Consider the following 27,978-nt stretch of genomic DNA (forward strand, 5'->3'; position numbering starts at 1 on the left):
TTTTGTTTTTTTTAATATGTCCTTGAAATAAATCCTCTCCTTTTTGCGTGAAGTCTATGTACAGTAGAGAGTTTTAAGACGTCAAGTGACGCCATGTGAGGCGGCAAGGTGCTCCGGAGAAGCAGCCAGAGACTCGAAGAGAGAAGGCTGGGGGTGTGAGAGACTCTAGCAATCTTTGGCTGCCTGGATCCTCAACCCACCTACGGAAACACAGAAGGGAGAAAAAGGTTAGACATTGCTACACAGGCATTCAAAGGCTAGAAAGACTATAAATCTCATTAAAAAACGACATGTATTTCTTGACTGGTTGCTAACTCACCTTATGTTTTGCCGAGCTGATGCTCTGTCTGGCTCTGTGTTGTTGCCTCCAAGTCCTGGAGCTCTAGAGAGTCTCTCTTACATGAAGAAAAGTTTGTTTTGTCACCACAAGTCCTCTTAGCAGCTTCAAAACAGTCTGACTCGCTGTCCGTGTCAAAACCTTCGTGCATGTAGCCTTGGTATGCCGCCCCCGGCAAGGTCGGATGCACAGCCACCGTCACGGAGGCGGTGGCCGTCACCATGGTAACGGGCCCCGCCGCAGTGCCTTGTTGCATCGGCAGGGCCGAGTTGCTACTGCTATAGCTCGGGCCTTTAGTCCTGTTTGGCTGGGGCCCTCTGCCGTTCTGCAGCCTGGGGCCGCTTTGACAAGTCCTCCCAGGGAAGTGAGGTTTGTCGCTGGGTAAGGGTTGCGCCTGCAGCCTCTGGAGGCCCGGCTGCTGCTCCCGCTTGTTTCCATCCCAACATGTAACCTGGGAGCCGAGAGATGAATGTGCATTGTGGGAAGGTTCATTTAACGGTTCTATCCTTCCACCGCCGCTTGTTGCGTTTTCTCTGAATGGCTTCACCACCTACAACAAAAAAAAGTTTCATTGTTTACTTTCAGAAAAACACGAATCTGAGAAGAAGATGCAGGAAAGGTTTCTATATATCTTTATCTGTGTGGTCATACCGTTAGCTTGGGGAAGCTGGGGTTCTTGCTGGCTTCCAGCAGTATGTGAGATGTTGCAGGTGGAGCGCTGCTGTGCGATGCTATGTAGGCGCTCCGGTCACAGTACTTATAGTCCTCCTCCCCGATCCCTGATGTGGTGGTCATCTCAGAGTAATACTCAGAGTCCGATGACTCAGAAAACGCCTGTTGACGAGACGACCGTTGGTTGTGGTGGCCTGTGTAGTACCCATGGTGGGTCATCGGTGGGGGCAGTGGTGGCTCGGGGGAAGGCGTTGGCAAGCGGCTGGCATTGTCAACTGGGGTGACTTCAGCTGGTGGGCCCATCATGGACAGGAGGACTGGCAGGAGGACCAAGCCATTCAGCATCCCCAAGACAGTGAGGATGGCCAACACAGCAAAGAAATACCTGAAGAATGCAGAGAGGAGGTGAGTCAGTTTGAATACAAGAGGACAGTTAGTGCTTAAAAGAGACAATTAAAACTAGCTTGTGGCATGTTGTTATCTCTATTTTCCTGTCTGAAACAAGAAGAGCTTTCTTGTTAGCTGGTAGCAGCGGCTAACTGTTAACTCAGTTGGATTTTAGTTAAGGTCAGGCTACACCAAAGCACCTCTGTGTTTACACTGAACAGGTCTGCCTGACCCTTCTCTTCTGGCCTACTGCCTGCATCAGCTGAATTGCACACAAACACATACATGCAATGCAAATGGCATATGCATGTGCACACACTCACAGCCACAGAGCCACAATCCTTTTAATCTTATTTTCTTTTGTATCTCAACTTTTTCAGGGATTTGGCTGAAGTTCAGACAGATTTAGAGCATCAGCCAAAATCATAATACTTTTATACAGAGCTGACAACATTTAGCATTTGACATGCATCTTAATTTCATGCAATTTTTTTCCCTTTAATGCGACAAACACACATGCGCACGCACAACTCCAAACACACACATAGTTGGCACATGAGGAAGGGAAGTAGCTGAGGGGAAGAAGTCAGGGAAAGCCCAGTGTTTGTGTATCAAAGGCAGGGAGGGCAAATCTGATTCCCCGCTCAGTCCAACTAAAACATGCTTTGATGCCTCCACTGCTGCTGCTACAAGACTTTCTCTCGCTCTGTTTTTCACTCACACTATGTGTGTGCATTTTGTGTGTGTGAGTGTGTGTGTGTGTGTGCGTGCATCTCAGTGGAGCTCTGAGGAGGCCAGGGGTGGAGGCAGGCCACAAGAAAGAGCTCCCCAAGAAAATTAGAGAGGACTCCACTTAAACACTAACAGAAAGCAGAAAGAAAGAGACAGTGCGATGCTAACCACCAGCCAGACTTAAAGAGGTAAAAGAAAGAGGGAGGAAAAAAATGATTGTTGGAATGAAGGGAAAAAAAGCCAACAAGGACGGGGATAATAGCTGCTTGGTGTTCTGGAAGCATGCTTTTTTCCTCTGAATGGACTACTCCAATTATTATTACTACTTCTTCACTTGACAAAGGTCACTCTTTAGGAAAAAGTTCATGGTTTGCATGTTGGGTGTTATTTCTCAGCCCTTATTTGCACCCACGTCAGCTCCAAAACTCTCTATGACATATTTTATTCTTTAACCTCTGTCCATGTTTTCTTCATTTATCAGAAGCATAACGCATGTCATCCTAACCACTTTTCACAAAACACTTCGGGGAGATATTTTCAATTTCTTGCTGTCTGCTCAAACCATGACTGTCTTTCAACCACACGCAGATATTTAATCTGCGCGCTTTATTGAGTTAAATCACGTTCACATGCAGGCGCTGAAATCACCGAACGGTCGTTTTTTTTTTTTTTTTTTTTAACAACGCAGCACTGGCTTCCACTTTTCAGCTCGCTCGCTTATTTTGCTCCAAAACAAATTTTTAATAGTGAAAAAAAAACAACAACAACAAGAGAAGAGTGAGACAGAAAGAAAGAGAGTGAGACGTTGGTGGGACCTCCAACAGTGTCTCACTGTTAGGAATTCTGTTGTTTATATAAACTGTAATCTTTTCCATTCGTTGTCAGGGCCTGGGGAGCCCTGTGTGTGTATGTGTGTGTAAGAGACAGCCTAAGTGTTTACATGCCTGTACATATGTGCATTTCTCCTCATGTGTGTGTGTGGGTGTCCGTGTGTGCACTCATATGTGCCCCGCATGTGTGTGCATGAGAGAGAGGACTCTGAGCAGAGCTGAATTAGGCTTGCTGTTTATTCAGTGCATTACAAGGCCAGGAGATGTTTACAGCGGTATATTTATGCTACTCCCCAGCTAGCCAGCTCTGGCTTGCCCCATTCACCCGACCACAGCTACAGCTACAGCTAAACAAGACCTCCAACAGAGACACTAGACCTTTCTTACTCCCTTCCTCGCCCCGTCCTCTGAAAATGATCTCTCGCAGAACAATGGGGGAAAAGAAGAAAAACAACACGCTGAAAATGCTCTCCTCTTCCAAACCCTACTTCCCATTTACTCTTAATTTCTCCCTATTTCCATATATTTACACCTCTTTCTTTCCACTCCGACACTGCGGAGGATCTATTCATCCACCCACCCACCAGGACCTCATATCCTTGCGAGGAAGCCACCCTCAGAGTTCTTCTTTTCCTCTCTCTGCTTCTGTCTCTGTTTCTGCAGGAAAACTGTGCTTTTTATGTCATGGAGGCCTGCTGCAGTCTGTGAGCTCAAGGTTGTGGTTTCGGGTTTGGGCCTAGACCACATTCGGCTGAAAAACATCGAGCTATTCGCCTTTTTTCCACTCTGACCATGAAACAGTGGTAGAAAACACACGCTCGCACAAGTACACACAATTTACATGCACGCACACACACACACACACACACACACACACACACACACACACAGTGGGGAGTGATGTCTGTTGGTGGGCTTCAGACCATCTGACTGGCTGACCAGTTCAAATTTAGCTTCACTTTTTATTACGGCACCCTTCATGGAGGGACAGAATGCCAAACGGATGATAGGAATTTTTACAGATTCCCTGTTGTGTGCGTGTGTGTATGTGTGTGTGCTTGAAAGAGAGAGAGAAAGAGAGAGAGAGACATCACCCAGTGGGTAGCAGAATACTTCCATGTTTACGAGCAGCTGCTACACACCCTTGATGTTTTCCCCATTTGTTGTGCTCTGAGGTTGAGGAGACGGGTGTGTGTGTGCCCGGAGTGACAGAACCAGGTGCATATTTGTCACTGCGTGTGTGTGTGTGTGTGTGTGTGTGTGTGGGGGGGGTGTGCATAAATAGGGGTATAACATTTCCACCTGCATACACCCCTGACCCCCCACAGGGCTTCCTCCCGTCCCCAAGTGAGGCTAGACAACTGGCTCCACACATATACATGCACACACTAATGGCGTAAAACCAAAACACTGCTACTTCTGAAGGGAACAAATGGGCTGTGGAGGGTGCAGCACCATCACTTTGTGAGTGAGTACTGTCACTCTCTTACACATAAGCATGAAGTCAGCACATTCATCGCCACACACGCAAACAGATGCTGACACACACATCATCTCACCTCATGATGAAGTCAAACTCTGACCCTGCCAGCATGAGAACGCCCAGCAGCGTTGAGATTGCTCCGTCGACCACCGGGGCAAACATGTGCTCCAGAGCCACTGCCGAGCGCTTGTTCCTGTTGCCAATCGCTGTCAGGAAGCCCTGTGGCGAAAGGGGGAGAAATGAGTTGGAAATCTTGCAGATCACACAGAACTTGTGCTTGCAGCCAGGCTTGGCATTCCTGCATTTGGGTTTTGTTGGGGATCACTACGCTGCACTACAAGACAGTACACCATGCGAGAGAGCTGCCAGCGTGAACCAGGAAGCCAAACGTTTCCTTGTAAATCTTTAATCACACTTACTTTACCTTTTTCACTTTCCATTTCAGGCATTAAGCCACAGGAGTCTGAGCTTTGCACTGACTTAAAAACAACTCAAATATGTGCAATGCAGCATATTGTTTTTATAAAACGTCTGTTACAAATCCTTGCTGTGAGACATATACATTTAATCATAGGCATAAATATTTAGAGCGTGCATTTGGTGCATAGAAATTCACCAGAATGCAGAAACTCAAGTGTTTGATGCTCAAACGTTTAAGGTGGAGGACTCTGAAACCCCCCAGCTGGCACCAGACATCAATATGATGTCACAAAGACAGTGGGCTCTTACGTCAGACAGTCAGCAAAGTATGGTTGGAATAAAAATTGGGACGACAATATCAGAATTTCATGTTGTGTGGACGTTGGGTTTTGCTCTTAATCCCTTACTACTCAACGCTGTTATTCTAAGTCATGATGATGTTGGCGTGACACGTGATACGTGGCGTGATACGTCATCTGTATTCTACGTCAAATTGACGCTGGAATTAGGCCTTGTCCTGACACTGAATTTTGGTTATTTGGCATCACAACCTTAAGTCAACCAAATATCAACATCTAACGACATTGGCTGGGACATTTCATATGTGTCCCACTTAATGTTGAATTGTATTTAATCAATAACAAATAATAAAGAATAGTATTAGTAATAATATTAGTGGTTAAATGTAATTCTTGCCTGAGGTAGGCAAAGCATGTGGTCATGTCAGTCTGCCGTTGGTATTTAACATTTGGACCAAAGCATCAGGTTTCAAGTAAAGTAGGTGTTTAACTGTAGGAGCTCTAACACTTAATCCATGTGTGCGCTCTTGCTTTGTGCCGAGTCTTGACTCACCAGTGCGATGTGAACGGTGAACTCCACTCCGATGCCCACAGAGGCAATCAGAATGACTACAGGGATGGCGCTCAGCTTGATCCCAATCAGACCCATGATGCCAAACAACTCCACCGTCATCATGGCCAAGATAAACACCTGAAAGGAAGATGTGAAAAAATAGTGTTACAAACTGTTTTCAATTGCCAGCGTTAAAGAAACAGTGGGATGATGAGGAAACAAGGCAATAAAACAAAAATAAAAGCATGTGAGTGTTAAAGGTGAATATGCCTTTCTTTAGCGACTGAGTCGAACCCTCATTCCTCTTCACCCCACACAGTCTTTGACCCTGTGCTCAGGGTCTCAACCACATGGCATCAAATTACCCACCCCGAGGCTAATACCATCCCCTCCTCCCTCCCTCCCTCCTTCTCTTTCTCTTCTTCCTTCTCAGAGGTGGTTGAAATGATTGACAGTGCCTGAGACAACAGAGTGTGAGCACTCTGCTGCTACTACACATCTGCCTGTGTTTGTGGAAAACAAATGATCCTGTTTTTCACTAGATACCAGCCTGTTTGCCGATTTTACTGTTTCCGATATTTTAATGCAACATCTTGCAGTGAGATGCAGTGTTGCGTTTTACTCGTGTCTTAACTAGTAAACGTTCGATGTTACTGTAAACCGCAATGCAAACAACAACAACAAGGCTTAGAAAACAGGGAGGAGAAAGCGGTTCCCGGCCAACTGGAGCTTTTGATCCCAGCGGGGGCTCTGAGCTGGGGCACGGTTAAATTGGAAATGATAAAAGCCGTTTTACTGCTCGACCACATACAGGCAGGGTGAAACCTTCACAGGCAGGCTGATGCTTGGAAACCGTACATGCATGTAGCTGTGCCTCTCCCTCTGTCTGAGGAAACTGTGTAATGTCGCTGTCTCAAGGGACCGCTACTTAAATTAAAACACATTCCAACTGAAACTGGCACTGTTGTTGTGCTACACTTCAGCCCCCCCAATGGTCGGCGATATGTGGATTTGTGTGAGTATGGGGGGCCCTTAAGGACCACCGGTCCCACCAGCTTGTGTGTGAAATGTTTTCCAACCGCTGAACACTCAGACTGTCTCTTTCTCTCTCTCTCACATACACACACACGCACATATCCCTGATGGATGGGTTGAGCAGGCCAAGGTCGCAACTGGGCAGATCTGTCCTGTCCCCAAGTCTCTCCCTCTCCCTCTGACAAAAGCAGTGAGGGAGTTGGAGGTAGAGGCTTCAGGAGGGCAAAGCCTTTCTTGCTCCTTTGCATTTCCTTTTCTAAGGCCGGCCCAGCCTACATTAGAATGACAAAGGTCCCGTGTGTGTGTGTGTCCATGTGTGTGTGTGTGCGTACTAGCCCTCCGCAGAAAAAAGGGGCCCCCTAGACAGCGTTATTGAGCTGTGCTGAGAAGGGTGAGAAGAAAGTGAGAGGAGGAAGGGGCTAATGATGTTGTTGAGGTAGCATGAGGTGGAAAATGTAGGAATGTAAGAGCAATAGGAGGGACGAGGAAGAGGTGTGATGAAGGGTACACTGATTGCTTGCTTACAATTATGCCGGCAGTCCAGGGGTTGAGCAGGAGAATCGCACAGACCAGGAAGGTGCAGGCCAGCACCACGCTGATTGCCAGCAGGAACCAGTGTCTGAGGCCAATGTACTGCTCCCAAAACAGGAAGGGATATCCGTTAGGGTAGTTCAACACGCCTTTGCGGATAAACTCGTCGCAGATGGCCCGCACACTCTCGATGGCCTCCACAAAGTCGCCTGCCTGGCGAAGGCCGTTCAGGTAGAAGGGGAACTGGGCAAACTCCAATGGCTCTGCAGCTGGGACTGTAAAGGAGGAAGAGAAGTTGCTGTTTATAATGCGAGATATTTTCAGGTGTGTCAGCGCTTAGCAAAATATTGCGATTAAGATAACTTACTGCGCAGATTCTCCCCTGTGGTGTCATACTTGTCATGAATCCACTCTCTAGGATGGGGGTAGAAGTTGGCCTGGGAGGCAGCATAGCCCAGAGGATCATTACTGACCCAGACTGTCAGGTAAATGTAAAACACCTCTGCTGGGATCAAACCCTCTGCATCCACCAGACGACGAGAAGTCAGCTAGAGAAAAGTGAATAAAAAGAAACTGATTGAATGGCAATGCACGTATTGAGTTGTTGTCTGAATAAATGGTAAGAAAGACAGCTGATAATGTAGTTGTCCCCAGTCCCACACAGCGTGCTGTAGGAATGACATGTGGATTCTGTTTTGAAGTGCAGCTTATGGACATACCTGGCTGTAGTTAAAAGGCTCTTTCTTGGAGCCAGTCTGGATGAGGAGCTTGTACGCCAGCGCTCCGTCCTCTGTGCCGTTACGATAGCTGTCAGAGGTAATCCTGCCTGCCTGCCAGTCAGCATCAAAAGCAGCCTGAAGACCTGCGTGTGAGGTAAAACACACACACACACACACACACACACACAGAAAAAGAAAAGAAAAGATTATTGTGGTTGTCATTTCTAAATATTATGACTTTGATTATCATAAAATTATTGGAGCTTTCCTGTGTGTCTGTCTACGGCGATGCTGAAAATGTGAAATATCAAGTTTCCCTTTCCAACTCTTTTTTTTTTGTTCAGCTGGCTCTGATTGACCTGTTGGTTATCACTTCCTCCTGACTGGGCCTCTGACATGTTCTAGCCTGAGGACACATACACACACATGCAAAGATAACCTATGACCCCAACCTGTCTGCTGCACCACCCCTGAGCCCAGGTGGATGGGGGTAAACAGCACGACTGAACTTTCATTCACCCTTCACACATTCTCACCTCCGCTCATACCCATTCACTTCCTTCGTAAAAAAAAAAAAAAGCACACCTGAAAAAACCTGTTGCACCCTCTACTGGACTAAACTCCCAAGGGGACAGAGAGCAATTTATTACTTGGCTTACTCAAAATAAAAAAAAACCTGAGCCGAGATTCCTACCTCTGAGCCAGTCCTGGAAGTAGTGCAGCCACATGCGGGGCAGTTTGTTGTCGCTGTCTCTGACCACGTATTTCACAGAGTTGAAAGCGTTGTGCAGCTGGATCAGCAGCCTCTGTGACCTGGCGTAATCAAACCCATCCATGGTCACCAGGTACATGTTGTAGAAGGAGAAATACTTGAACTGGGCATCAATGAAATCGTACTCCTTGGTGTCACGTGGCACGATGTCGGTCAGGTAGAGGCCGTCGTGCACCATGGTGGTCCCATACAGGCTGAGGCCCAGGAGGCCCAGAAAGAGAACCACTACAATGGCTTTGCTTTTGGGCTTGAGGAGAAGAGGGGCGTATTTCTCTCTGGCAAAGCTGGACAGGTTCCAGTGCAGGAAAGGGAGCGGGACGCACTTCTTTCCAGATTTGGAATCCTCCACCTGGGCCAGGAGGTCCCGTGTGGAGCTGGAGGTAGGGGTGAAGAGCTGGGAGCCGTAGGGGTCCGGCACAGAGGTGGTGGTGGGGGAAGGTGTGATGGCTAGGGGAAGGAAATACAAGCAGAAAATGAGTGTTTCGATATCAGGATTTATTCATACTGACTTTAGAGAACGCTTTGAACAAAATGCAAACGGCCCCATCTGGAGCCAGTGTTTGGTTTGTCCATTCTAGGCTACTGTAGAACAACATGGCAGACTCCATTGAAGAGCCACTGCTCTGTTAATATGACATCATTTACCTTGAGGTTGTGACGTGGGGCAGAGGATGATGGATGGCGGGCTGGTGGAGATCTGTGAGGTAGGTGGTAGGATTGTGACAATATGCTGGCCGGCCGCGTCACACTGCGTGAACGCCTGCACCGTGGTGGTGATTTGGGTGCTGGTGGTGATTGTCGATCCCGCCGTGTACTGGTGCGCCGTTGTCGTTGTAGGCGTGTGCGGCTGCTCTCCGGCGTCTGACAGCTCATGCGGAGAGAGGTGGATGACGCGGTCGGAGCAGGGGCTGTACAGGCAGCAGAGGACATCCAAACGCTTATCCTCGCGCCTGTGGAGGTCCAAACTGAGGATGGCAGGGAAGATGAGCAGCACCATGGCGAAGTTAAACACAACCACAATGGCCGCCTAGGGAGAGAGACACACAGGGAGACAAAATGAAAAAAACAAAGTGAGAAAAGACAGAGAACAGTATGTGAAATTACAGACACCCTAACCCAGCTGGGGAGAGTCAGGGCTCCTTCTTTTTTTTTTTATTTTTTAGTATCTCAGACCACAGCCCAGAGAGCAAAGAAAAGCCTTACTCTAAATCACCAGCCAGGAATACTAAGCGAGCCAGAAGGGGAGAGGAAGAGAGAGAAAAGAAAGAAAAGAGAGCCAGAGTGAAAGAACTACTAGAAACACAGAGAGAAAGAAGCAGGGAGGGAATATATATGTTGCGAGTCTGAGCAAAACCATCACCCTTCACCACCACCGCCGCCGCTGCCTCCCCACTCACTCCAGCCCCTGAAGCTGACATTCTAACTGGCTGTGGTTTCCAGTGTGTGTGTGTGCGTCTGTGTGTGTATTTGTGTGTTTGCTTGTGTGTTTCAGACCACCCACAGTTAGTCACAGATCAGAGCAAACCGCCTTGACGGGCCAGTGATATACTGATCCACTCCTCCCTCCCTCTCCGTCTCTCTCTCTCTCTGTTCATCACTCTCTTTGCTGTGATTATTCCACATTACACACATGCACACACACACTTATGCACATATACACACATGCAGAGACACACACACAAAAAAAATGTTGGCCCTGTAGGTGCAGCGGCAATAAAACTGGGAACAAAGGCTTTCCTTGCCCTGAATGAATGTCACCTCTCTTAAGTTATCTCTTTCATTTTCAAAGGAGCCTCCGGCCTCTCGGTGTGCGATTGTGCACATGTGTTTATGTCTGTGCGCATGCGTGTGAGGGTGTGTGCAAAAACATACCTGCAGAGAGAAAGCTCGCAGGGCAGGAATGGGTACGAGAGCGGCCATAAAGAACGCTATCATGTTGTTGATGGAAGTCAGAGCCACGCTGGTGCCAGTGCGACGTAAACAGTCTCCTGTCCGCTCCTTTAAAACAAAAACAGACAGAGTTTAGAGTAGGAGGAGAGGAGAGGATAGAAGAGGAGAGGAAAGAGAGGAGTGTCTTAAAGGTACCTTAAAGGGGATGTTACTTCCAGCCTCTGTGAAGGAGTGAGCCAACAGAAACATGTCATCCACTCCAATCCCTAGGGCCAGGAAGGGAAGCACCTGGGATGAGAAAAGGTCAGAATGAACACTCCACAACACATCTCCTCTTAAACATACAGTAAGCCTTAAAGTAACGTTACACAGTACATGTATGCAGTTTCCTTTGTGTCCTACCTGTGTGGTGGCAGCATTGAAGGAGAGGCCAAGCAGGGAACAGAGACCCAGTCCTGCAGCCACTGACAGAGCCACTAACAGCACTCCGGCCAGCCCCACAGCCCCCTGGGACTTGGCGCAGTCCCACCTTAGCATGGTCACACAGGCGTAGGCCAACTAGAGAGGAGACGACCGTGTTAAATATTAGTAATCTTACGGTTAAGTTAAACATTTTTCATTAACTTATTCGCCATAATCAATGGACATATGCTCACCATGAGCAGGTATCCTCCAGCCACCCTGATGACGCTGACATCAGAGAAGGATTTCATGATGTCGTTGAGGGTGGTGGTGGAGAAAGCGTGGATGGACTGGCTGGAGTTTGATGGGATACTCTGGTGGACCACCTGATGGAGAAACATTGATTAATTGTCAACACCAAATTATACATTCTTCAGCACATGACCTGTATATTGAACAATTAGACGACAAAAAGAAGATCCTGGAGGCTGAACTGCTGACTGAACTTATTTCACATGCAAACACACTTCCTCCTGACCAATGCTACCCCAAGCCTCCCCTGTATCCCCATATTTCATGGTCCTCTAACAGCAAAGGCACCCTGTCCCTTTGAAATGTGCATGTGTGTGAAAGTCAGTGTGTTTTTACATGTGCTAGCATGTGTGTGAGTGCGTGCGTATGTATGACAACTGAGGAGTAATGAGCACAGATGCCAGAGGTTGTGAGGTCAAAGGTGAAAGGGATGGGATCACATGGCCTGGGAGGCTGCGCTCTCCGCTCTGTGCCACGAATGAACCGCAGCCCCCCTCAAATCTGTTTACCTGTTCACATTTAGTCATCATTTGCAATCTTACATTGATCTGTTCTTGTTCTTTAATGTGTATCGGGAGGAGGTGTCACATCTTTGTCAGTTTATGTTTGAGTTTGTTACCCCTCCTCCCTCGCATGTGTCCCTCACTCTCCTCCTGCCCTCTCTCCTTACCCTCAGCATGGTGGGTGTCAGCTATCACAGCAACAGCTTGTTCCTATAACTAGGGCTCTGACAGAGAGAGATGGTTGGCCTACCACACACACACACACACATATATGCATACACACACACACACCTAGTGCCCTGGTCTGCCCTGCGATTCGCTTTACAAGGGAGCTGAAGACTGATGGAATTCAGACACTGCAGAGTAAGTCCCACAGTGTGTGTATGTATGTGTGTATATACCAAAGCAACAACAAGACTGCACAGGGACAAGGAAATGCCTCCTCATTTTTCTCACCCTCCCCCTCCTCCTCCTACTTCTTCACGGTGGCTACGATAGAAATCTGAACTTCTGTCCAGCTTTATATGTGCATGCGTTTTATTCATATGTGAGTATTTAACTAAACGAGTCATGTGTGATTTAAGTTCGCACCTCCACAAACTTCCTCTGCCAGGACTCGAGGATGGCGGTGGCCTTTTCTTCATTCCAGTTTATGTCATGGATCTCGTAGTCGTCTTTAAAGTGCTCGTACAGCTGCTTCGGACTCATCAACAGGAACATGGTTTGCAGAGCCTCCGCGCTGTGAAAACACACAGATGTAAACTTAGGACACCTCAGAAATGTCTGGCTCTGTCTGAGAACATGCTTTATAGCGTGTTGAGCTGAGTTAAAACCTCAACTGCATCATCCATCTCACGACTAGCACATTGAAAATCATCCAGTTAGACTGTTAAGATGTTCCTGGTGCCTACACAGGAACATGCCTTTCTGTGAATGGGTAAAGGCAGGTGCCTTTTCTTCTAGGATTTGTCCGCCTGCCAGCCTGTCTGTCTGCCAATGTAAACAGCTAAAAGCAGGTGTTATCTAGTCTGCCTGTCTGCCGGCCTTTCGGCTGCAATCCCAGATGTCCTCAGGTTTTCTTGGCACAGACACAGCGAGCAGTGGTGCTGCTCAAAATGTGAAAGAAATGATCATAAATCACATCCAAGAGTAAGTGTGGCTCTTGCAGATGGGACTGGAATCCTCTTTCATTCAAGGCTCTGTTGGGCCTGTGTAGGTCGTGATCTGGGCTCTGACTCAATGCCGTCACTCCATTTGTATTGGCAACGCTTTTAAATCCAGTTGAAGTAAATTGGAACAAACAAAACTCCAGAGAGCTTCTATTTAAAAGACAGGTCAGCTTCAGGAAAATGTGATTTTGAGTGTTTTTCCCTTCTTCTATGTCTTCCTCTTGTTTGATCCCTTACACAACAAATGTGTAACAAGGTGGGAGGCCCTTTATGTGGCCGTCAATCATCTTTAATTGGCCTATCCTGGACCAGGGTCAAACAGGAAACCGATCCCTCTTGGAACCAGGCATTCCAAGCATGTGTCTGTTGGGTTATTAGGGGTTACACAGATTCCACAGTCACGGCGGCTCACACGCTCAGCCAGCAGCGATCACACAACCCCGCTTTATTATCACATCCTCCAATAAGACGAGAGCAAACTTATGACACACTCTGTAAAATCCCCTGAAACTGCAGTGTCTGGTCTTTCTGTACGTGTCTTAATAAACACACACCTCAGCAGAGTATCCTGGCTGCTCTTGACCCGCCCTCCCAGGATCAGCTCCTCCTGCCAGTGCATGAACTTCCGGCTGAAACCATGGCAACCACCCTGGAGACGCCCAGCAATGTCAGGGCTCTGAATAGACAAGCAGCAGAGGAAGAGATGGAAAACACAGAGAAACATGTTAGGTGTTCGTTCTGAGGGTTTCTTTCAACTACAGCGTCTTGTTGTATGTAATGACTTGAGTTAGGTGTGAGTTTACCTCTCCTTGCTCCTTGTTGGGTGCACTGAGAGGACAGTCAGGGTCTGAGGGGTCTAGACACGGCCTGTTCATGTAGGCATGTCCCACCTGAGGAATCAAACAATGTAAGAAAGCCTCAGTAAATGAAAAAATGTGCAACTAGATGAGTGTTTCATTCAATAAATCTGTCATTCTGTATTTGTGTGTCCTACCTGGGCTTTGTCCAACATCTCCTTAAATCCCTCCAGTGAAGTGAACTGACTCAGCTCCTCCATCAGCTTGACTGGATCTAGATTCATCCACTGGATATCAGGCATACCCCTGAAGCACAAACACACACACAGAAACGATGACCATCAACCCAAGAAGTAGCAACTGTATAATAACTTTTATCACTTTGTGCCTGTGAGGCAGCATGGCATTGCATTCCTGCTAATCTTTGCTGTGAGCAGAAAAAAAACAACTATGATTCACTCAGTTCAGTTTAATTCTCTCTCTCTGGTTGTGCCAGGGCTACGCAGGAGACTAGCTGCAGATACAGGATAAAATAGCGTTTATTATCCTGTTTCACGCTGCCACAATGCCCAGGGAAAAGGCACGGTGGCTGCCTGCTCGCTTCCATTCCTCAATGTCCTGCACTGAGTCATAACGATTACCTCTGCCTCCCAAACATCTTGATAAGGAGGGAGGGAAGGGGAGAGGTTGGGGAAGGAAATAGGTGAGGGATGAGAGGAGAAGCAGAGGGGGGACTCTCACACTGTTTGTTATGTGAGGCTCACGGACAAATAACCTCATTCTGAAGCTCACCTGTACTGCCATCCTCACCACCCTTGAGATAAATGTATTATCTGCTCAATAAATCTACTCTAAACATGATTTTTGGTGACATAGTCTACTTGCTAAAGGGACCAGTGTCTGGGCCAATAAGTTATTCAATAGCTTCCTGTAGTTTTCACTGTATTCATCTTAAAGAACATGGATTGATTGCTGCCTCTTCAAATTAGACATGCAAAAACAGGAAAAAACATTCAACATTATTGGCAGGACTTTATGATTGAGAGCAAGAAAACACTTAAGATGGACATTTTCTGAGACAAAGAGACAGACGGAAAGAGATGGAAATTGAAGAATCCCAAACTCTGGGCTCAATCTCCCTCCAATGGCTCATGAAGAGAGCTCCTCTCCTATTCCCACATACCAGGGTCCCTTTTGCTGCTGCTCGCAAAGACACACTCCTTTATCGGCTAGTTTTTGCTTGAGTGAACCGGGCCTGGGCCCTTTTGTTTTTTCATAGATTGCTGCTCTTTGTTCTCCCAAGTTTTTTCTCTCTCTCCCTCTCACTCTTCCTCACTCTTTCTCCCAATCTGCCTTTCTCTCTCTTCCCCTTTCTCTCTTTCTATCTCACTCTTTTTTTTGGTAGTATTTAAAACCAGAGCTGAAGTGAAGCAGAAGCTGAGGGTGAAACTGGCCTCAGTGACCACCACCAGTTCCCTTCAGCTCCACATGAAAAAAAAAAAAAAAAAAAAAAACGAGTTTAAAAAAAAAACGATTAATAAACAACAACAGATGCTGAACACTTTGTGTGATTTACAGGAACACTTGGAAGATGTGTGAATCATCAAAGACCCCCTTCTCCCTCTCTGTGGCTGTGCTTTCACACAAGCCAACTGGGAGATGCTGAGGATGGGAAACTTGTGTTTGTTTCTGTATGTGCTGGCTTGTCATGCAACATACTGCTGTCAGCTCCAGACAGAAATATAAACAAATAATTTGTTTGCAAAGAAACATCTGCTACGATCTAAACTATCTTTTATAAACTAAGGACTCAATTGAAATATCACTTCGGACAACAAAAAAAGAGCTCTCTTTCAGTAACTCAATTTCTCAAGAGAACTTCGTCCTGAAAAAAGGAGCAGAAAAAAAAAAATCCGCAAATGCCCAAATACGCCCAGACTCCACTGTTAACCGTCTTGTAGCCTCTCTCTGTCTTTCTCGAGGGACTTGAGGCTTGAATACTGCCCATTTTATTTGTTGGACAACTTGGGAGCTGGGAGCCCGGGGCATTACCATGAGAATGCCGAGTGTTAGCCGTGAGCTGACAAAGCCGGCCCCCCTCCCTCCTCCGGGGCCCCTGCACTGATGGACACTCACTCGTAAACTGAAAGAATGCTTACCATTGTCTGACCCAAAGGGCTCCCCTGCCACCACCACCACCACCGCCGCCGCCTCCCCGCCCTCCGTTCTACCAACCCACCACCCAGTTGCTGCTGCAGCCATCTCCTCTCTCCCTCTCCATCCCTCCCTCGCTGCATCTCTCTCTCACTTTCTCTCTTTGAATTTCTCTGTCAGGACACCCCCCTCCAGTCCCTCTCTGGGCCCTAAAAGAACTCTATTACTGACCGCCGCTGTCAGTCACAGCACCCTCTGACAGAATACTGAAAGCCCAACTGTATGTCTCCATTGAGCATGTGTTAAAAGTTACGGACCCCTCCAAGAAGCTCCAGTCTGCAACGCAACTCAGATGGAAGCAATGACAGCAAAGGGAGAGCCAAGACTTTCTATGAAATGTTTTAATATGCAAAACAAAAAACAGTAAGTTGGGTCAAATATTCCAAGACTTACGGTAAATAGGCGGAGCCTCCCTGTAGTTTGGCCCCCTCCCAAAAACAGTCCAATGGGGTGATTATCATACAGGGGAATAGCTTGTCAATCATCTGGGATCAGGAAGTAGAAAAGAAGCACAATTAAACATCATAAATAAGGTAAAATATCCATATACAGAAATAAAAAATCAAAATGTTTTGAACTTACCCTTTCAATCATGACATTTTCTATAATGGGAACTCCTGATTTATAGCATATTTTATTAAGATCCCACGACCTACGAGACAGAAAACAAATCTTTAATTTACAACTCTTACTGTCGACACACAGGGAAACTTTTTCACCTAACATGTCCACTTAAAGGTCCACTTACTTTCCAAACAGTGACACCTGGACCTTGCTGGCGGACAGGGCGGCTTCCATGTGAACCAGCAAAGCCTCCTGGGTAAGAATATTGGCACCCTCTTCTTTGGGGGTCTGGATGAGCATCTGTGAGGTAAATACTGACTCCTCTCCCTGCTTCTCCTTGGTGTAGCGGAGCTCCCTGCTCACCCGACTACCAGCTACAAAACAAAGAATAAAGGACAAATTAACACTGAATTCATGAGTTAGTTAGATAGATAGATAGATAGATAGATAGATAGACAGACAGATAGATAGATAGATAGATAGATAGATAGATAGATAGATACTGTATATTATTCATACATGAGCACAGAATTTCTTTAACATTCATACACAGTGACACACACACACACACACACACACACACACATTTGGATCCTATAACAAAGTGTGTAGCGTGCGTATATATGCACACACACTTCCACAAGAACACACACATATATCGACCAACGCCCTTGGCCCTCGCCAGAGTTGGTTTTGAAGGCACTTCACACAAGCCAGCGTCTGGCCAAGAGAAATGAGTAATACAGCTTCTCATTGGCTCCTTCTGCGAAACAGATGTGCCCTGTTCGTTCGGAAAACCAACCCTCTGATGCCCCAAAACCCTCCGCCACTCCGCTCGGGGCAGCACATATCGATTTAGATGTTTTGAGCACATGAGAAAAGATTGAGATGGGAGGAGAAGGAGAAGGGGGAAACAGCAAGTGGCTGCAGTGGTGCCGATATGGCACACATGAGTTGGGGATGTCATGGGGATACAAAGAGATAAAGTTAAATAGATTGAAAGAGAGATAGATGTCAGAGGTGGTGATGAAGAAAAAAGAGATAGAAAGAGGATGAAAAAACAGAAAGAGGGAGAAAGAGAGGGAGAGCAATGTTGTGCTGTGCGGTAGACTCCAGCCCCCTAATTACAGGAGGTTGCCCTGAAAAGAGTTTGCCAGCCGGGGGGATCTGTGCCTGTGCCAAGTGGACATGAAACATGCCGCGCTGGATCACAGAGGGCCCGTCTGCCCCTCTCGCTGTCCCACTACATGACAACCCCAGAGAGAGAGGGAGAGAGGGAGAGAGGGAGGGAAGTGGGGAGGTGGAGGAAGTTTGGAAACAAGGGCTACCTCCTTCTTAATTCTAACTCTCGTCACTCTTCTACTCACTTTCCCCACGCTGCACTCAATCCTGACCACCATCTACTCCTCTCATACACTTAATGCTCCCTCTCTGCCTCTGTCTTTCTCTCCGTCTGTCTCCCTCTTTCTCTCTTCCCCTCACACTCTCTGCACCTCCCCCCAGCCTGGAGCAGGCTCCTATAATTGATGGGGAGAAAAGAAAAAACAAACTATTCAGCCTACGCCGCGAAAGTGTGAGATCAGGTTAGAACTCCGGGCCTTGGAGACGCAGTCCAATATTTCTAGGCTTCACTTTCAAGACTTTAATTACCTACGCAGGGGCTTCAGAATATAAGGTCATCTCGTTTATTTGCAGTCATGGGTGCTGAGTTTTTTTTTTAAGTGTCTGGCTCATTGCACCACATCTGGTCCCAAAAAAAAAAAAAATTAAAGTCTTTTTATAATGCTTGTTGATGTTGAATAATTTCCTCTTGTAGTTGAGAAACTAAGGATCTAAGGATGTTTTTTTTATGAGTACATGTTCTTTGGGTTTATTTGACTTTAATTAAGCCATTTTCACACCTTCAAATAGATGTAAGAATCTGACTTGGTGTAAAAATGGTGCTAAGAGGTTCAGTTCTCCTCCACTCCACTCCTTGCCACACAGATTTCCAATCAAAAAAGGCTACTACAAAATGGTACCCTTTCCGTTTGCGGACCTCTTTGACATCTGTTAAACCTTTTTTGACATTTCGTATGTTAACCTCTGCAGCGTGGGGTTTTGATCCCAACAGGAACTGGGTGGCTCGGAGAGACTCTGGCTCTGTAATTACAGGCCTCCTGAAGTAAATTATAGCTATTTGTGTCTCGTTCCTCCCATCTGGACCACCCAGGCAGCCAGTCCTCTCTCTTCTCTCGCTCTCTTTCTCGCCTTCTCTCCTCAACCCCTGGTCCGGCCCCAACCACCCAACTCTGAGCTTCGCGACTACTCTGCTCAGCTCAGCTCTGCTCAGCTCAGCGTTCGCTCCAGAATGAACTTTTCTTTTCTTATCTGTCTTTCTTTCCATCTCCTGAGTTTCTCCTCTCCTTTTCCTCCATCTTTCTCTTTCTCACTCTTTCTTTGAATCCCCCCACCCCCCCTCACCACCACCCTCTCCCTGCACTCAGCCTGTGCTCCACACAGCCTTAAAGAGACAGTTCCCGGAAATTTTCCCACCCTGGGAAGAAAGCGCCTTTGAGTGTGGAAACCCGGGGGTTTCAACACCCCAGTGGCTTGTAGTTTTACTACATGAGCAATTTTGTAACATGAAATATTAGTCCGTGTTTGGCAACACGATCAAAAAATAAAAGGAAGAAAAAAAAAGGAATCACAAAATCATAATAACAACTCCGTCTAAATCACGTCCACAGTTCTTTCATTGGATGTTTTCGAGAAACTCGACCACCATCTGACAAATTTTAGCAAACAACTCCACTTTGCTGGGTGCAACATGTGAATTCATTTACTAGCTTCACCACTAAAAGCACTTTCACAACAATTACGACACTGGGAAAGTGAAAAGCAAATGAAAAATGTCACAACAAGCCCTGACATGGTTTCATGGCTGTGTGTGTACGGATTTAATGTTTGTATGAATGTGTGTATGCACTGGACCCCGTCTCCACCAACCTCAGTCATTTCCTCTCCACCTGACCCTTCCATCCCCAAAACCCGAACACCCAGAATTCCCTAACTCAGTGAAATATGTGCGGCTTCTCACATCTGGCATCTAGGATGGAGGCAAGGCCATCTTTTAAGTGCTGTGCTTCAAATTTATTCTACTCTATTCTACTCTATTCTATTCTGTCATAGTGGCTTACAGGCCTAGTCCCAGTTCCAGGCCATGATAGGTCGTGCAGGCCACCTTCAAAGTTCAGTGTGGTAGATTAGCTGGATTAGGGGGCCTCTGAAAGGCCCCATGCTGCTATGAAGGAAGACCCAAGACGAAGAGGGCTGAAAGTGACATGTATGCTTTTACCTGCTATGCATTGCATTTGAAGTTTCCTGATTTACACGGCATGGCAGCATGAGGAGTAATGAACGTCTACACAGAACCTCCCTTAATAAAAGATAGATTTAAGAGAAAGGAGGTCTGACCACCACAGAGTAGCAACAATATAAAAAAGACACAAAGCTATTCCTTGGCTGCCATCTTCTATCCATCATTTATGTTTTCTCCCAGACTTTTTTTTTTTTCAAAGTGTCTTCCAAAAGAGGTCTTTTATTTCTTTTGATTTTCAGCAAAGGAGCCAAATGAGAAATTCATTCTCCTGGCCTGGCACCACACACAAAAAAAACCTCTCTGTCCTTTTGTCACATGTGGACCCACCAGAATCAGGACTGTGCCCCACTTTGGGTCCTCAGCCCGGCCCTGCCCTATGGCATTCCCTAGCCAGGGCACCGCCTAAAGCGGGCTGCCCCCAGCAGATGGGCCGTTCCTCCATACAATCCTTCAGTGCAGCAGCTCCAGACTGAATGCAGACCCCTTTTGTCATTCAACCCTTCAATTTCTTTCAGATGTTTCCCAACAAACAGCGGAATAAAATAAAGAGGGAACGTTTTTTTCACAACAAAAGCAAATGGACCAAAACTTTCCCAGCCTGTAAAACAATGCCAGAGTTGGCTGTGGGAGGGTGAGGCTGGGGGCAAGAAAGAGAAGCTGGCACTTTGGTATCTTACCTATAGAAATACAGTGTGTGTGTGTGTGTGTGTGTTTTTGTCCTCACACGCACGCTGTATCTGTTCATTAATCGTCAAAGACAGTTGTGTTGTTTTAGCAGGAGAAAATCCTAATTAATGTGTGAACACGAAATTGATCAGTTTCAATGTGTTCTAGTCCTGCAGCTCCCACCATCATGACAAAAACAACCACCCTGAGATCACACCTTAAAAACAGTATAAAACAGCGAAAACAACATGAAAAATCAGTTTCACTTACATTCTATTCAGATGTGCCAGTGGTGTTAGCCACCACACATAAATTTCCACCAGGGTTGGCATTTAGGCACTTTCTATTTCCATATGTATAGGCTTGCCTCTGCTAATTATGCTAATCATGGGCAGAGTTGGCCACTGTGAAAAATAGTCACATTAGACACTCCACTGACCGCTAATACTGCTTAATGTGTGGTTGAAACATACATTCATCCCCGCCTGAAAGGCAAAATTTTTCCACGTTGCTGGTCTCATTCAGACGAGAAATGAATTTATTGAGCCCGAGAACCATTTCTTTTTTCCCTCCCAAGTACCAAGAAAATGTTCAGTCTCTCTCCATCTCCCTCTCCCTTTACTTTTTATACTTTCATGGTGTAAAGACAGAGGCAAATGGTGCAAACTCTAAGGTGACTGGTGCCGCTTTATTTCGTGCAGACCAAAGACAAAGGTTGCTCTTCAGCGAGGAAAGAAAGGGTGCCACACTATATTGATTGAGTTTTCATTATCCGGTTTTCAGTTGCATTGCAGTCTTTCTCGGTATGTTGCATTCAGTGTTGCAAAGACTGACAGTCCAGTGCCTTTTTTTTTTTTTTTTTTTTATAAAAGCCTTGGCGCCAGAGTAACAAAGTTTTGTGTTATCACTGTAAATGTTGCCACATGATGATACTTCTGTTTTAAAACTTTAAAAAGACAGGTAGGGAGCAGCCTGTGTGTTTCCTGTATCACGGAGGCCATGTGTCTGTCATATGCATGTATAGCTGCTCACTGTGTGTTTATTTGTTGGGGGGTGGTCTTGGTCTAACTGTTGAAGAGTGTGCGTGTTGGGGGGATGCTGAAAAAGGGGATGGAATGAGGGAGACTTGGATTGAAGGATGGCGGGAAGGGGGGTGAAATAAACATTTAGAAGTGACCCAGGTTGACTCTGGTCTTGTTTGTTCTCTCTACCAGTGAGGTCCTGGGCCCTGAGCGCTGGGAGTTTATTTATCTAGCTGGGGCACCACCGCGCACTATTCACCTCCAATAATGCCTCATAGAGCTCCCTTTCTCTGTCTGAACTGGGGCGCTGTGTGCGCTCCGATGAATTATAGCATTTACCTGCTGTGCAGCTCTGAGGTTTGTTTAGAGAAACTGCTCCAAACACCGAAATGCCCACGTGTGCATTTGCTCGTTTGCGCAAACTCAAGATGTCTTTTCTCTCATCGAGGCCTTCTTTTAATCAGTCTGTTTCTTGGTCTGATTTCACTCCTAGCTGGCTAAGCTAGCACTCCAGTCTCTATGCATTCATGCTATGTGGACTGCGTATGGTCTTTACCTCCCCCTTTCCTATCCTCTTTCTACATGGCCTCTTTATGGGACATGTGGTGCGCCTGCTATCCGGATAGGCCCTGTCTCACTGCACTCATATTTGGACAGCTTGAGTCTGTGTACATGTCTGTCATGCCTCACCCAAACTCTGCCAAGAAGGATGAGTTTAGTTAATGTAAGAGTAAACACCACCACTTTTTACATGGAGGCCATTTCTTTCCTGTCTTTTCCCAAACAAGCTTTTCAAATGGGTCTTTGTAGAAGGTGAAGAATCTGTGCTGGAAAGTCTCAACAATTGATACAAGACTTAGAATCCAAACACAGTGCAAAAAGAAATCAGATTCTAGTTAAAATCTCATGCCTAAACAAGCAACTTCTCTCTCATACAAACACAGCCTCTCACAGTCCTTTATGGTGGAAGAAAGACGTGCACGAGACAGTCTCACACTTGATGTTTGTTCAAGTGGGACAGGCAAAAAACACGAGCAAAAAAAGTGTCAGCTAGCTGTAAACCTGCCGCCCTGTTCCTGCCCCAACCCCCCAATGTCTGCTCTCACCCCTCTCTTCTTCCTGCACCTCTTTTTTTACGATCTCTCTCTTTGGACAACGTGTGGACAATACAGACTGGGTCACACGTTGCCCAGCTCACACCAACTTTCACACTCAAAGGTGAGCAGGCTGTAAAGCACATAGGCTAGCATAATGTATGTTTACAGTATGCAATGTGTCATGTGCAGTGAAGTTGCAGAAATTGGGGAATTATAGAAATGCAGTGTAATTCCAGCACTTATAAATGACACGTTGTTAGCGTTCATCCATGTCATGTCAGTATGCTGCTCATGTCAGTATGCTTTAAAACACAGCTTGCCAAACAAGACCTGTGTGAGTAACTGAAGGTATTTAATGGGTGATGTCTGTCTCAGATTCTCTGTGTGAATGAGCAGTAAGCCAGAAATCGTTCTTAATCCCCTTGTCAGACTAAACACCCTGATAGTGTGGCTTTTATTCTCACCTACACAGGTGTGAGGACTGCAGGCATGATTAACCCCTTTTACTCCTTTGTTGCACGTGTTCCTTACAAATGCACAGGAATCCTTAAGACAAACAGAACTGATGCAAATAAAGGCTGTATGCTTGGGAACGCAGGTACACATGGCACAGACAATAACTTTGCCGACCTATTCTGTCTACTCCCTCCAGACAGACTCCACTGCTGTGCTCTGCTTCACAGTGTTTTGGTCCTGTAGGAGGGGAGGAAGCAATTAAAAAAGCCCTGGTGGCCTGACTTCACAGAGCAGGCAGACAGACAGGTAGAAATATAAACAGACATACACAAAGCACAGGCAGACAGACGGGCACGCAGTCAGGAAATTCAGGCGGGCAGACAGACGGCTAAAGCAGGCTGCACACACCGAAGGTGGCAAAGATGACAAGTGGATGTGTTTGTGTATGCGTAGGTAGTGTGGGGGCTGCATCTAGTATGAATAAATGATGGGAAGCATATGCCCCTAACACACACACACACACACACGTATCTTACACCATGTTGGCAGCGTTCACACATACGGTGTCAATTCACAGCTAGTTTATTCTGAACAAATGAGGACACGAGTGGGGAAGCTTTGTTTATGCTGCAATCTGGAAGATCTGTTTCATAAGATTATTACAGTGCTTTAGAAATTTCTTCCAGAAAAACACAAAGAAACAGTCCAATAAAACTTAATGCAGAAAAATACTTTGAGTCCCTTAATATAAAATCAGCTGTCTTATCAGAAAGAATATTATTCCTTCCTCTTCTGGTGTATGTGCAATGGTGCGTGTGTGTGTGTGTGTGTGTGAGAGAGAGAGAGAGAGAGGACTAACCTCTCCTTGTTACCGAACCACTTTACTCTCCATTGAGGCCCTAGCAGCTTTGTCAATGGGCTATTGGTGGAAACAAGGCAGGCAGAAACTTTAGAAACATGGCCACGGCCTCTTAAAGGCACAGCATTCCTTTTCAGCCCCCCCTGTTCAACTCTCTCAATCCCACAGCAAAACAACTGGCACGCAAACATCTAAACATCTCCTTTAAGAGATGGATCTGCCAATTAGCTCAAGAGGTAATCCTGAAGCTTTACACTAACCAGAATGAAACCAAAGAAAAAGAGACTGTGGAAATTCAAACTCTTGTTGCCTGCGTTTTTTTGTTTGTTGCAAAAAGCTTTTGCAATGCCGAGCTAATAATTACAATTTTTTTTTAATTGTGCCTGATACAGGAACTTATGTAAATTCCTGTGCAAGTGAAGCACACAGCCTCCAAACACTTCTCCTGACACCAACAGCGTGTGATTTCTCCAACACCTCCACACACAGCTCCTGTGGGAGCCGCCTGTCCCCGTCCTCCGGTGACACGGTGGGCTTAAAAAACCCCATAGAGTCTGTTTATATTCACCAACTGCTGTAGCGCTTTTAGAGTGTGCAAAACAGGTGGGTAAACTTCAGCTGCATTCACTTATATTTTTTCTTCTTGTGAGGAGGAGGAGAGGAGGGAGGGGAGGGGGGGTTTAGGGAGGTGGTGCCTGCTTGCCTGCCTGCCTGCTTGCCTCTTGTTGAATGGAATCCAAGAATAGTTAGGGACCACACAGGGAGCCGAGGGGGGGAGGGGTCAGAGCCCTCAAAGATGGCTAACCATTCACACAGTCCATCTGCTGCGAGGATCAGCCCCGGCACTGAAAGCCTGGGGGTTTAAAAGGAATTTGGCCAGTGTGAAAAACCAAATAAAGCTGCTTCTACCGCTGAAAATGTACAGATAACCTCAATCTAAATTGCACAGAAGGAGCAGGAAAAGAGAGCTGTGTCAAATGTAAAAGTCTGTTAGTCAGCGTAGGATCACAAACACAGTCATGCCTATATAAGAAACAGTTAGTGTCTGCATGACAGAGGGAGAGATTGCAATGGAGTAATGTCAGTGTTTGGGTTTCTCAGGTAAACTGTGACTTAGTAAGACATGAACAGACATGAACGAAAAACAGAGCATGTGGAATACAGCGTAGAGCATTTACACATCAACAAAACAGGAAAAAGAGACTTGCGCAAAAGGAGGTTAATACTCTATCTGCAAGCTATTTTGGTATTCCTTCTGTGCAGTAATGACGGTGTTAATTTCATCCAGACAAAGATAAACACAGCTTTAAAACCAGTGTCCTAAAATCGAACTCTTGCTGCTTCTCTTCAGTCTGGATTTCAGCCAGTCATTCTATCAGTCACTGAACACCTAGTGCCCTCCCATGGCACTGAGATGACACTAACTATCATGGCCTCAATGCATCTTCCCACCAGCCACTATTGTCATTCAAAAATCAAGTCATCGAGAACTATTTCCAGCTGACAGTTGCTCACAAAAAGTCCAGCCACGAACCTAAAACCGAACTCACAGAGCGACACCACCTGAAGGATACGTGACATTGTGTTTGTGTGAGAAACACCATCACATCGCTTGAAAGGTCAACAGAAACATTGTGAACTCACCTTCCACCCATAGCTGTTCGATGTCTGTTTCGATGGCTGCGACTCGGAGTCCCACAGACAGAGCCCCGAACACTAAGAGTCCAATAAAGAGGACCTTCCCACAGTGCCTCTGGATGTGGCAGCCCAGAGAGAACAGGAGGGCCTGGAACCTCGCCCGGATCCAAAGAGGAGCTTTCTGACCTACCGCCTTCCCCTGGATTCAAAGCAGGAGGGGAGGGAGGGCGAGAAAAGGACAGTTTTATTATTGCTATGTTACCACACATAAATAATGCATCATTGCACAACTGTCCACAAAGGCAGGATTCACAGCTTGTGTCTCTATCTGCGTCTCAAGTGTGAAGAATTCTGAAGCACAGTGACAACACACATCTGTGCACAGAGAGAGGTGTATTTGTGTGGAATATAAGGTGAAGCTTTGCATGACAGGATGACAAGTCAAGGTGCTAACTAGCTAACCACAGATTAGATGGCAGTGCTGTCCTACACTGGGTGAGCGCTGTCAGATTCCTGCTGAAACCTCATGTCTATCACCTGAACTCAGTCCAGACCCAGGACAGGATCTCCCATGACACCTCACATCTGAGATGATTTACTCTGCACAGTTGTGGCAACAATTTGTAGCCTACTAATGTTAAGCTTTCGGGGAAACTAGTTGTTTAAATGTACAGCGTCCAGAGAAACAGGAGCTTTAAAAACACCATTTTCATCCAATCAGAACAAACTCAGGACCTAATGGAAGCTAATAGTGAAAATTCAGATTCAAAGAGTTAGAAAAACAGGTGTCACTGTGTTAGATGTCTTATATGAATCTGTTCTGTGGTGAGAATGCAGAGCAAAGTTATCAACCTATGTGTACTGCTGTTTACCAGGATATTTAACTGTTGTTGCAACTATCTGGACAACAAGAAGCCTTGTTTAATCACTTGGTGCATGAAACTAACACTCACAAAATGAGCTGCTAACAAATAAAGTTTCAGATGACATCCATCTCCCTGTTGCATTTCACAATTTTCCCCCTAATTTGTCAAATATCTGTTATAAGCTCTACTTTGGGGCGAAACATTCAGTCCCTGTGCTACAAATGTCACTGCTGCAGAAGACATTGCTCTGGTGTTGTGGTTTCTCTCAGCAGTGCTGAAACACGTCCAAGCATCCGGGCGGTCCAAAGATGCTTTGTCAGATCAAACTCAATCAGTGAATTCCTTTACAGGACCCACCACATTTCCAAACAGACCCCGGGCCAGTGCGCTCTCCGCTGCCTGCACAAAGCCAAAAACACGCACAACACGGATATGGGAACAAGCCCTCACTCAGCTCCCCTCCCGATGGCTTTAACAACAAAAATGAATGAGAGTCTGGTGTCCATTCAGACAAACAGCAAAGTTAACATGCTGCCAAATACGAAACTCTTCAGTTGTTATCATTTTATTCATCCAGATGGGTTGCCAAAATGTCATGCGAGATCTGTCTTCTAACAAGTTTCGTCGCGGTTAACATAAAGTATTAAGTATCTGTTGCCTATTTCAACCTCTGATGACAATTTCTATATCTTTCTGGTTAAATGATAAACAGTTAAAGTGAACTACTCCTGATTTGGCTGCGCACTCCCTCGGGGAGTCCTGGTGGTCCCCGGACCCCAGTTTGGGAGCTGCTGCTTCAGCCCTACATTCCCACATGCGCCCTCAACTCTCGATTAGATAACGGCTAAATCAAAAAGCTGCCACTGAAGACTTTTAATTCACATCTGCGGACTGAATGAAAGCTTGCCCTCACAGTGAATCCACACTATACTGCGAGCATTGTATCACCTTTGAGATCTGTTTAAGTGCGAAAGCAGCGTGGCAGTAGCTGGGTCTCCGGAGTACGTCTGGGTTCGCAGGCGGCTGGGAGCGCGTATAACTCGGGGGTAAATCTCCATAGACGCCGGCCCCTGGGACCCCGCGATCCGAGGCCATAGTCCAAAGAGGGTGATCGGGGCGCAGAGCGAGGCGACAGAGAATCGGTGCGAGTTCAGAAAAAGCGACAATAATCCAACATAGAAGAGGAGCGCATCCAGCACCGCCGGCGACAAGTTAGAGGAACGTTTTCTAGTCTTCCCTGGAGCCAAACAAGTCTCGAAACTCCATCCCAACATTATGCGCCGAAATCCGTATAGATCCTTCAGTCTTCATTCGTCCCGATAGTCTGTGAAACGACGTCTCAGAGAGGAGTAGTAGTTGTAGTAGTAGTAGTAGTAGTAGTAGTAGTAGCCT

The 27,978-nt window shown here is 46.3% G+C and overlaps 1 protein-coding gene across 1 annotated transcript; it reads right to left on the minus strand.

The window, feature by feature from the left end:
• Positions 1–27,918, minus strand: ptch2 (patched 2). Its single transcript, XM_033651186.2, has 23 exons — positions 27,535–27,918; positions 25,727–25,919; positions 16,806–16,995; positions 16,640–16,709; positions 16,451–16,542; positions 14,041–14,149; positions 13,850–13,936; positions 13,601–13,722; positions 12,469–12,616; positions 11,317–11,448; positions 11,063–11,218; positions 10,856–10,948; positions 10,643–10,768; positions 9,416–9,797; positions 8,693–9,217; positions 7,999–8,141; positions 7,647–7,827; positions 7,274–7,554; positions 5,714–5,851; positions 4,518–4,660; positions 989–1,394; positions 320–887; positions 1–200 (listed from the first exon to the last, which is right to left on the minus strand). The coding sequence occupies exons 1-22, from the start codon at positions 27,679–27,681 to the stop codon at positions 321–323; spliced, it is 4,431 nt and encodes a 1,476-aa protein (XP_033507077.1). The 5' UTR covers positions 27,682–27,918; the 3' UTR covers positions 1–200; position 320.
• Positions 27,919–27,978: the final 60 nt, after the last annotated feature.

Source organism: Epinephelus lanceolatus, chromosome 12 (assembly GCF_041903045.1).
Source record: "Epinephelus lanceolatus isolate andai-2023 chromosome 12, ASM4190304v1, whole genome shotgun sequence".
In the NCBI taxonomy this organism is placed as follows: Eukaryota; Metazoa; Chordata; class Actinopteri; order Perciformes; family Serranidae; genus Epinephelus; species Epinephelus lanceolatus.

Excerpts from the sequence above, each read along its gene's own strand:
- ptch2 (XM_033651186.2), bottom strand. The coding sequence starts at position 27,681 with ATGGCCTCGGATCGCGGGGTCCCAGGGGCCGGCGTCTATGGAGATTTA. Across the intron at positions 13,937-14,040 it reads AGATGTTGGACAAAGCCCAG|GTGGGACATGCCTACATGAA; the intron begins GTAGGACACACA and ends TTGATTCCTCAG. Across the intron at positions 13,723-13,849 it reads CCAACAAGGAGCAAGGAGAG|AGCCCTGACATTGCTGGGCG; the intron begins GTAAACTCACAC and ends TTGTCTATTCAG.